The sequence below is a fragment of the Poeciliopsis prolifica genome, unplaced genomic scaffold (assembly GCF_027474105.1).
Source record: "Poeciliopsis prolifica strain line A6 unplaced genomic scaffold, Auburn_PproV2 SCAFFOLD008, whole genome shotgun sequence".
Lineage (NCBI taxonomy): Eukaryota > Metazoa > Chordata > Actinopteri > Cyprinodontiformes > Poeciliidae > Poeciliopsis > Poeciliopsis prolifica.
In genome coordinates, this window is record NW_026562383.1 from 9,443,701 (window position 1) to 9,455,192 (window position 11,492).

The 11,492-nt window shown below is 41.5% G+C and overlaps 1 protein-coding gene across 1 annotated transcript; it reads left to right on the forward strand.

The window, feature by feature from the left end:
• The first annotated feature begins 1,984 nt into the window (after positions 1–1,984).
• LOC129362115 (elongation factor 2) lies at positions 1,985–11,492 on the forward strand. Its single transcript, XM_055033461.1, has 14 exons — positions 1,985–2,102; positions 3,764–3,978; positions 4,880–5,061; positions 5,140–5,351; positions 5,448–5,626; positions 5,988–6,093; positions 6,177–6,429; positions 6,556–6,751; positions 7,424–7,547; positions 7,652–7,894; positions 8,912–9,265; positions 9,358–9,540; positions 10,059–10,191; positions 10,808–11,492. Exons 1-14 carry the CDS (start codon positions 2,100–2,102, stop codon positions 10,999–11,001), a joined length of 2,577 nt encoding a protein of 858 aa, XP_054889436.1. The 5' UTR covers positions 1,985–2,099; the 3' UTR covers positions 11,002–11,492.

The window sequence follows — 11,492 nt, forward strand, 5'->3', positions numbered from 1 at the left end:
AAATCTGGTTAGATGAGAACAAATAGATATTTTTGACCTGCTTGCAAAATTAACGGAGGAAAATTTGTGTAAGGCTCTGAAAGACTTGAGCTGGGGGTTCATGTTGACCTTCCAGCTGCATGAGGACCCAACACTAAAAGCCAGAACTTCGTTGGAACAGTTTAACACAAAACACACGTATGTATAAGAAGGGCATAGTCAAAGTCCAGCTCTCACAGATGTTTTGTTCTCTTCTGCCCTCAGCTGGTGGGAAACACTCACAGCAACTTCAGCTGCTTTCCACTGCAGTATTAAACAGGCAGAAATAGAAAATTGCCAGCCCTCATTAATGAGTCCTTCAAGCACACAATTAGTTCAAAGCCTTTATTTGAAATTAAAACCAGGTGAATACTCGAAACGTATTTCCTAGTGTTACAAAAAGAAAACACAGACAATAATAAAAAACATACTTTAGAGCACATGTGCAATACAATGCCCTTATAAACACTTCAGCTTGAAATAAATAGGTCATGACATCACATATGGTTCATAATTATGGCCAACATGGAGCCTCTTTCATGCAACGTTGTGCTTCTGCTCATGGCTAAATGTGTTGCGTTCCCTTCAAACGTAGCCAATAAATAATGAATAACTCCTGAATAAAATATAAGTTAGTAATAAGTGACCACAACGACACTATAGCTTATCTTCATGTTGAATGCTGTACCGCAGCCTATTCTTGTTCGTCAGAACATTTTCCTACAAGGGATGGGGGGGTTTATGCTGCAACATGGGGTATGCAGTAGTGTAGTATGTGTTTTAGCTCAAATTCATCCATCTAGTTCAATGTTTACTTCCACTTTACCAAGGTATAAATTGCGTAATTTTATCTGCAGTAATTTTCCTCCATCCTTTACCTTTTCTCTTTAATTGGTGTTGAAGAGTGGGACGAAGTTTTCTCCCACAAATGTCACTGAACTCCAAGGGAGGCAATCAGGATGCAATTTGATCAGGCTCAGCTAACTCTATTGATTCAGAGCAGCAGTGGCTTTTGCATTGCCATCTCTCTGCATAACCAACCAGTATAGTTGGTTAGGCATTTTCATAAAAATGTATTATTTCTATGCATATTCCCCCACGTTAAGGACAGAGTTAAGCATCAGAAAAACATAATCTTCTGTCTCAGGTGTTAACTGTCCATTATTATTGGTCATTTTGTCAAGACGTAGTCACTGTAATTCTTCAACCCCATTACAGGCACTTTAGAGACTCCCTGATTATATAGTGTATCTATAAATAAAGTAACATCTATGTATTAATCAGACGTCCCTCTAACTAATATAAGTTTAAATGTGAAAATGGCATAAATCTCACATTTTTTCTTGAAGGTTCACTTGTCATGTTTTTTCATAAAGGCTAGATTTATGGAGAAATCTGAAGACTGAGGAGGAGAGAAGGATTTGTACATTTGTAATTTGTGAATCCTTCTCTGACTCCTTAGTCTTAGTCTTGAACCAATCTGCAGTTAGGTTTAGGTAAGGTACTTTAAGGTCAGGTAAGGTAAGATCATTTTATTTAGATAGCACATTTTCAGCAACAAGGCAATGCAAAATGCTTTCTGTGCTTTTTTAAAAAAAAAAACTCTCTTTAGGCGAAAGAGTTTAAAAAAATAATAATAAAAAAAATCTGGCTTTCATAGAAAATTGGGTATAAGAAAAGACATGAAGCAAACATGTAGAATATGGTGTTTTGGTCAAATGAGACCAAAATTGAACTTTGCTATGAGTGGAAAACAAACACTGCAAGTCACAATTTGAAGATTAAAAAAAAACTTTACTTTTGAAAAGACGTGAAAGAAAAAAGATGATCTTTTTTTTTTTTTAAACCGGATAAACAAACGGAGACGGTCAACCCAGTCGCCTGCACTCAGAAACCTGATCCGAGCTGGGCCCTCCGAGCAGCAGCGCCCCCTGCCGCCGCAGCTTCTCACCTGCACTTGAAAACGCCAGCCGCAGCAGCAGCCCGGTCTCTTCTCTCACGCCACCGGGACTGCCTGTCCTCATAGGCAGTGTCTGCTGCGATACACCGTCACACGCCAGGGTCCACGACCAAAATCCAACATGGTGAGTATCAAACGGGCTTTCACTTATTTATTTATTTTTATTATGTCACAAAGCCCGCGTTTGGGATTAATTAGACGCGAAAAGCCTGCTTGTGAGCGGCTCCACGGAATAACCTTCACGCGTGGTTATAACGGTGACAGGCGCAACAAGCCGCCCCTGGACGGAGCCTGTCAGGTGTGGGGGAAATGGACGCCCGGGGGGCTCGGCGGTGTTGTGTGACCAGATAAGGGCTCGGGCTGCGGTCGCTCCCAGCATGCGCAGCAGCAGCAGCCGGCTGATGAAGCAGGGCCGTGGCCTTTACTGCGCGGCCCTGCTCAGCCTCTCCGTGACGTCCGCCGCAAAGCCCCTAATATCGGACAGGTCTGCAGAAATGCTGCCGGAGAAAAGGGAAGCGCACGGAGCTGGCGTGTCCGTGGAACGTGCGGCGAATCGTGGGTTTACGGAATTAAGGAATTACGGTGGATTAAAGGAGACTGCGTCACTCTATTTAATGCGATCGCGTTAAAATATGAAATTGCACATAGGCCGAAAACAAGACGTCATCTGGACAATGTTGTCTGTCTAATCATTAGTTATAATCATGTAGATGCGCTTTGTTGTGTTTAATAAACGGGATAACATTATTTGGACCTGATCTGGGTCAGACTTCATTATTTGTACGAATTTCACTCGAAATGAAATTCAAGAAATATTAAATATCAAAGTAAGGATTCTTACGTTAATTTTGCATTTTACTTTTATTTTATTTTTTAAATCTACAGTACGTAAGGCAAACTGGTTAAGTAATATGTTTGATTTTATTAAGGCTACCATTTCAAGACCCATAGTTTATTTATTCATTTTTTTCATTATTTGTTTATTTATTGCCCATGATGCTCAACTGTGATCCAAACCTGGCAAATCGTATTTTCTGCCAAGATATTCATATTTTTATGAATATCCATTGTGATGATTTGATTTTGTAATTTTGTTTATTATTTTTGTTTTTTTGCTTTTTTGTTTTATTGCCTATAATCTTTCCAAATCATAAGATAACCTGGTCATGAAGTATCACACTAAGGCTTCTTTAGTCTCATAGACATTAGTACTTTTATTTCTACTATTATCTGTGGGAATATTTTGCTTTTAGTCCTCTTAAACTGTAAGATAAGCCTATTACAAATACCATGACATACCTTGGGAACTAGGAAATCCATCTTTCTACAAGCAATTTATGATCATTAGTGCAAACTCAGTAGCAGGAACAGTCCGTTTTTGTAATATGATATTTTCAAATTCCATTTTATAGTTTTCTTGGTTTCAGTAACGGCTTGTATGCTTCTTAGGGGTGAACATTTTAAAGCAGTAGTAAGCTCTAGAGGAGAGAGAATGTAGAAAGAGGTCCAGCTCGACCCGTTCAGCTGCAGCATGTGGATAGTGACTCAGTAATTCCTGATTCGTTGCTTCAGCCATAAGGCAAAATCTGCACCCTCCACCACCACCACTTCTTTCCTCCTAGGTTCAGTTTCAGACATGTCTTTCTTTTTATAACTCTGCCTGGAGCGGCTGTGCACGCTGTGACTACGCGACATAAATAGAAACATACGATGAATAAAGTGAACCTCTGCTGCTGGTTGTGTGTAAATGATTGCAACATGTGACATGTAAGCCACTCCCCACAGGTGAACTTCACTGTGGATCAGATCCGGGCCATCATGGACAAAAAGTCCAACATCAGGAACATGTCCGTGATCGCCCACGTGGATCACGGGAAGTCCACGCTGACCGACTCGCTGGTGTCCAAGGCTGGGATCATAGCCTCAGCCCGGGCCGGGGAGACCCGCTTTACGGACACGCGCAAAGACGAGCAGGAGCGCTGCATCACTATTAAATCAACGTATGTGTGCCTGGACACAGCTCTGTGGTTCCAAACATGACTTCAATCGTGAATGATTCCACTCAACAGTGAAAATGACAGACATAATCCAGCTTAAAATCCAACACAATAAAATATCCATTAATAAGTCATTCAGTGCAAATGGGTAGCAACGTGTTTCTTCTTTGTTTTTGTGTTGGGTGGAATAACGCTACAAGCTCAAAAAGCAAAAGTCCTTGTCGGACTACATTCTAAAACATGCCTTTCAGCGTGAAACTCAACCTCAAGACTGAGATTCTTAAAAGCCTGCATACATTTCCACATGCAGTGTGTTCCTTTACACACTGCATGTGGGTTGAACGCTCAAAAGAACAAAACAAAGCAACTGTCCTGTAGCACATTAAGCTTCTTGTTACATGAGGAAGCAGCAGTCCTTTTGTTAAAAGTAGCCCGAATAAAAAGCACAATTCTCTGGAAGAGGCAGTTTGCTGTTCTGCATAACTTGTGCTAACGTTTAACTCGTCCAATCATCCTCGGTGCTCCTTTGGCACCTGAACAGTTTGCAGAAGCCATATTTCTACAAAGGGGATCAAATATTTACGTCACTTGATGACAGTCAAACCAATGTTAACTTTTATGCAATGAGATTGATTCTGGATTTTTTTTTTTTTTTATAGTTTATACACTGAAAGGACACTGTTACATTTGAGACAAATTCCTTTCTAAGTAAACAAATAAATAAAATCCCTACAGATCAAATATTCTCCTGCTCCCACCTTTCAATCTGTTTCCATCTTATCCACAATATAGTTCACCTTCTGTCTTGAATTTAGCTGAAGTGCTTAAAGGTGTCTTAGCTTGAGTTTTTAGCTAAAATGACCTAAGTGTACAATGAACGTGTCTGGCGGTATTTCTCTCTCAGGGCCATCTCCTTGTACTACGAGCTTGAAGAGAACGACTTGGCGTTCATCAAGCAGAGTAAAGACGGCAGCGGCTTCCTCATCAACCTGATTGATTCCCCGGGTCACGTCGATTTCTCCTCTGAGGTCACAGCTGCCCTCAGAGTCACAGATGGCGCCCTGGTGGTGGTGGACTGTGTCTCAGGTAATCACGCGAACAGTAACCTGCTCTTTAATGCTCTGCCCGTAGGCAGAGAGTCACCTCTCTCACCTCTCTTGACAGGTGTGTGCGTCCAGACTGAGACCGTACTGCGGCAGGCCATCGCCGAACGCATCAAGCCGGTCCTGATGATGAACAAGATGGACCGGGCCCTGCTGGAGCTGCAGCTGGAGCCAGACGAGCTCTACCAGACGTTTCAGCGCATCGTGGAGAACGTCAACGTCATCATCTCCACCTACGGAGAAGATGAAGGGGGTCCCATGGGGAACATTATGGTGAAGCCTGTTCACAGCTGCCACAGCAACACACTTCTTCTATTTAAAAAAAAAAAGAAAAGTTAATGGTAAAAATCTTGTAATTCCTTTCGTCAGATTGACCCTGTTATCGGAACAGTTGGATTCGGCTCCGGCCTCCACGGCTGGGCCTTCACGTTGAAGCAGTTCGCTGAGATGTACGTCGCTAAATTTGCGGCGAAAGGAGCCACTCAAAAGGGTCCAGCAGACAGGTGTAAGAAAGTGGAGGACATGATGAAGAAGCTGTGGGGAGACAGGTAAAAAAAAATAAGAGCAGACTTACAGAGTAAGCCATTCACACTTTTATTATGAATATTTTTACTGCCGACGCTCACTCTGTGCTGTGTTCTGTCAGAAGGAAATTATTTTAAAATCCGTCCTAAATCCTAACCTCTATAAACAACTCCTGCTCTCATTTGATGTCAGAAACAGCGAACTAAGAAATGAACACACTCAGCACTAACATTTTGCTCCTGCATAACATCACCAAAACATTTTACAGCAAAGTACCAGGAGATGTTGGACTTGGGAGAGAAGACGTATTAGTAGCATTCTTAACTAGATCTGAATACTTTCTAATGTTTTGATTTGGTGTTTGATCGCTTTGTTCTTTTCTAGATATTTTGACCCATCTGCAGGCAAATTCAGTAAGACGGCCTCTGGTCCTGAAGGCCAGAAATATCCTCGAACCTTTTGCCAGCTTGTTTTGGATCCAATCTTCAAGGTGAGAATTAAGCAGGTTTGAGGTTTTCAGAGGCTAAACGCATCAGCAGAAGTTCATTTCTTCGCCGTCGTTTTCAATTCCAGGTGTTCGATGCCATCATGAATTTCAAAAAGGAAGAAACAGCCAAGCTAATCGACAAGCTGGATGTCAAGTTGGACGCTGAGGACAAGGAGAAGGAAGGGAAGCCTTTGCTGAAGGCAGTGATGCGCCGCTGGCTTCCTGCTGGAGAAGCCTTGCTCCAGATGATCACCATTCACCTGCCCTCTCCTGTCACGGCACAGAAGTACCGCTGCGAGCTGCTCTACGAGGGACCGGGAGACGATGAGGCCGCCATGGGTCAGACATTGATGTCCTTTAACAAGAAGCATTTTAAATGTTTCCACAGTGCTTCAATAATGAACTACATTTTACTTTGACTTCATCTGATTTGGACTCTTGTGTCTCAACTCTTTTTTTTGTCAGGTATCAAGAGCTGTGATTCCAAGGCTCCTCTGATGATGTATATTTCCAAGATGGTCCCGACAAGCGACAAGGGGCGTTTCTACGCCTTTGGACGTGTGTTTTCTGGCTGCGTGTCCACAGGCCTGAAGGTGCGAATCATGGGGCCAAACTTCACGCCCGGAAAAAAGGAAGACCTGTACATTAAACCAATCCAGAGGTAAGAATGTGCTTGCAAAAAAAATAAAAATACACAGCCTGGCAAAATCCTTGATAGGCCTTTAATTAACTACAAAAAGTAGTTCCAAACTAACGTGGAAGAAAATTTTTATTCATTTTAAAAAAAAAATTTATATCAAAATGTGACTCAATGTCCTTTTATCCTTAAAATAATCTTGAGTTTCTTTAACAAAGATAGGGAAACTATCTTCAACAACCTTGCCTTGCTGCTGAAAATGTGACACATAAATAAAATTACCTTTACCTTTAATCCAATACATGCAAACAGAGCTACATTAGAATAGTAGCTCAAAGCAAATTCCTGTGATACAGCGGTCCAGTCAAAGTACAGACTGGAATTCAATTGTGACTCTGCAGCAAGACCTTTGATAGATGCTGTGTATTAAACCTGACAGAAATAGATTTCTTTTGGAAAGCAGAATGGACAGACTTTCAGCTGATATCTGTAAAAAATAGTTCTAAAAAAACATTTTGCTGGTTTTTATTTGTTAAAAACAGTTATAATTATCCTTCCATTTTATGTAAACTTTTCAGAAGCTTCTATAAGAGGAAAATGCCAAAAGGTTTAGGACTTATGAATATTATTGGATTCTTGTATTATGCCTCTGTGAAATAAATGTTGGCTGATTCTTTTACTTGCTTCCTTGTGCAGAACTATTCTGATGATGGGTCGGTATGTGGAGCCGATTGAAGATGTTCCATGTGGCAACATTGTGGGTCTAGTTGGCGTTGACCAGTTCCTGGTTAAGACTGGGACCATTACCACCTTTGAACAGGTAGCATATCGTTTTTTTTTTTCTTTATGCTTTGTATAAACATTGTAGCAAACATTAGCTTCCTGTTACAACAATACAGAAATAGTCCTGACTCTTGTCCTCAGGCCCACAACATGAGGGTAATGAAGTTCAGTGTGAGCCCCGTGGTCAGAGTCGCCGTGGAGGCCAAGAACCCTGCCGACTTGCCCAAACTGGTGGAGGGTTTGAAGCGCCTGGCCAAATCGGACCCCATGGTGCAGTGCATCATCGAGGAGTCCGGAGAGCACATCATCGCCGGAGCGGGAGAGCTGCACCTGGAAATCTGCCTCAAAGATCTGGAGGAGGACCATGCCTGCATTCCACTCAAGGTGGATGGAGAAGATTTCTTTTCCTGGGATAATGACTTGGTGCTCAGGAAGTCAGGGAAGGAATGCTGGATGTTGGCTGAAAGATGATGATCCATTGAGACAAAGCACAGTGACAAATCATTTAAAACAGCATATTTTAAAAATCTTACATTTGATTCGAGTAATAATTACATACGCCTACTCTCAAGTTTACATAACCTAGCTCTGTCATATAAAAGTATGCAGATATTTTTGAAGGTTCAGGCAAGTTTCTTTCAACAGGTTCCACAAAACACTGTCTATGTGGAAACTAGCATAACCCATATCACTCAAGGCCTGGCTAAACCCGCCCTGCCGTAGCTTATCATGTGTCCCTCCAAACTCCACTTATCAAATTAAATGGAACAGTTCCTGCAGTGTTTTGCGATTCCACAATCACAGAAATTCACGCAAAAATGACATACACCTGTGTTTGCTTGTGCTACTGCATAACTGTGAGTTTATTGCAAATTTTCTGCAAAAATGGTCAAAAACATTGAGTATAATAAGTGACTTATAACTCCCACATGCAGGTGGTAGTATTTCTTACTTTTACTGTTGTGGCCTCATTTTTACTTGATGTCAAGTTGTAGTCGGTGATCGATACGGTGAGTAACAAAAGTCACATCTGCTGTCATACATAAGTAAGATATGGTTATATTCCTTGTATTTTTTTCAAAATTAGCAAAAAAGCAGGAAAAACTAGTGAATTCCTGGAGGGACTGATCAATGTGAGAACAAGTTAAATTGCATTTATTTTTAAGAAACAGTTATCAAATGCAGAGACATCTATTTATTAATATTTTAACAGTTTGTCAATGACTTTTACCAAGATATTCTAACACAACTGGCTCTTGAGAACATGTGTGATCTCGACATGATCCAAAGTGAAAATGAGTTTGACTCCTCTGACCTATAGACTCTTCAATATCCCCATTTGGTCATCGTACGGTTGCGCCTCCCCACATGCTCTGATCCTCCTCCTTTCCTCTGTTTTAGAAATCCGATCCGGTGGTGTCTTACCGAGAGACAGTGACAGAGGAGTCAGATCAGATGTGTTTGTCTAAGTCACCCAACAAGCACAATCGTCTCTTCATGAAGTCCCGTCCGTTCCCGGACGGCCTGGCCGAAGACATCGAGAAAGGGGAGGTCACCGCTCGGCAGGAGCTCAAAGCTCGCGCGCGCTACCTCGCTGAAAAATACGAGTGGGAGGTGACGGAGGCCAGGAAGATCTGGTGTTTTGGTCCCGATGGAACCGGGCCCAATCTGCTGATAGACATCACAAAGGGAGTCCAGTACCTCAATGAGATCAAGGACAGCATGGTGGCTGGTTTCCAGTGGGCAACCAAAGAGGTGCATTGACCTGTCATCATCTCTTCTGTCTAGTTATAGTTCTGCTGTATGTAATTAGTTATCTGGTAATCGCAGACGTTCTCACCCCTTAGGGCGCACTATGTGAAGAAAATATGCGCGCAATCCGATTTGACATCCATGATGTCACGCTACACACAGATGCTATTCACCGTGGTGGAGGTCAGATTATCCCCACCGCTCGCAAAGTCCTGTACGCCTGCCAGCTCACAGCCCAGCCTCGCCTCATGGAGCCAGTTTACCTTGTGGAGATACAGGTATGGAGACAGGATTCAGATCAGCACCAAAAGCATTCAGAAAAACACACGAGTTGACAAAGAAGCAGTAAGAATCAAATACTGGTGTTAGGTAGGATGTAAGGGTCTGTTACATCAGAGGGTCAAAGGCATTTCAGTTAGACTTCTTGTAGTCGTCTCCTAAATGGAATCAACAAAAACAGACTGTGGATGTCCCGGTTCCTTTTAAAAAACTTCAATATGTTTTGCTTTCTGTTAACTACTTAATACCAAGTTATGGATGCATTGAAGGTCCAGATTAGGTAGAGTATTTTGGAAAATGTGTCTTTTTTCCCCTGCATCTTACAACAAATATGCACAACAGTAATGTCTGATAATGCAAGATGTGAATAGAATAATTGGAACTGCAATAATAAATACACCTTGTATTTCACAGCTGACATTTTCATATTGTTTTCATTTTTAGACAGGCTTGAGAGGTTGTATATTTTTGCACTTTAACAATAGTGAGCTTGTTTCTGTGCCTTCTCTCCATGCAGTGCCCAGAGCAGGTGGTCGGTGGGATCTACGGTGTGTTAAACAAGAAGCGTGGACACGTCTTTGAGGAATCCCAAGTTATGGGAACTCCCATGTTTGTGGTGAAAGCATACCTGCCAGTCAATGAATCCTTTGGTAGGTCGCTTTTATTAAATCCTCCCTCAACATTGCATTGACTCTGAGCTCAGTGATTGTAAATATGTGCTTTTTTTTCACATTTTGTGACATTGCAACCAGACTAAACTCAAGTACACTAAATTGGTAGCTAAACTCCACGTGTTACATATGCAAGGTACTATATTTGGATGCAAAGGAACTCCATGTGTCACCCTGGTATGAACACAACAACCCAACTATGACACACGGATCACAGTGTTTTAAGTATGCAAAACAGGTAGAAAAAAACTTTTCTTCATAGTGTTATCTCAAAGGGACCCAAATACAAATTCCAGCTTCACTTTTCATATTTTTACTTTTACAACTTTCAAGCAACTTGTTGTTTTCTTTCTACTTTACAATTTGTTCCTCAATCACATACACGCCTAATAAGATACACTAAAGCTAGTTGAATAATATGTGGAAACAAATCAAGGTGTGAATATATTTGCAAAGTACTGCTACATATTTACAGTCAGTCAGTGAACAGACACACAGCAAGAATTTCTCTTATGATAAATATCATAATTATACAGTAAAAGTACTTTGGTTATTAAAAACTAATTTTTTCCTATGTGTGTTTTTCCTTTTTCAGGTTTCACAGCTGACCTGCGCAGTAACACTGGTGGCCAGGCCTTTCCTCAGTGTGTGTTTGACCACTGGCAGATCCTCCCGGGTGACCCCAGCGACGTTACCAGTAAACCCTTCCAAGTCGTCAGTGAAATTAGAAAACGCAAAGGTCTGAAGGAGGGCATACCGGCCCTCGACAACTACTTGGACAAATTGTAAACTCCCGACTTCTGGATTATAAAATACCAAATCAACACAAAACCCCACCCCATGGGCACTTTAAAAACCGCTGCACAGGCTTAAAGATTCATCACAAAGTTAGTTTATTTTTAACTTGGAGCCCAGAGCAGATCAAAGCTTTAGCTGTAAGGTAGTGGGAGCAGTGATGCTGTTTTGTTTTGTTTTTCTCGTCATTTCACTGCTACTGTACACCAAGTGCCTAGGGTGAGGGTTTTAGAAAACAATTGGATCAAGGCAGTTATTCCCCATTTCTTTAGTTATTTTACTTCACCCCTCCTTTCCTTCCACATATCTGCTTGGATGGGCCTGTACAGTGCACTGTGATACTGCTGCAATAATGCTTAGAAATGGATCATGGCCAGATGTAAACCACAGAAACCACTAAAAAGTGTTACAGACGTAAAACCGACTGAACAGGAGCTTTTGTTCAGTGGATGTAATGAAATAAAATAAATATAATAAAAATATGA

Excerpts from the sequence above, each read along its gene's own strand:
- LOC129362115 (XM_055033461.1), top strand. Across the intron at positions 5,352-5,447 it reads GTCCCATGGGGAACATTATG|ATTGACCCTGTTATCGGAAC; the intron begins GTGAAGCCTGTT and ends TCCTTTCGTCAG. Across the intron at positions 7,548-7,651 it reads CCATTACCACCTTTGAACAG|GCCCACAACATGAGGGTAAT; the intron begins GTAGCATATCGT and ends TCTTGTCCTCAG.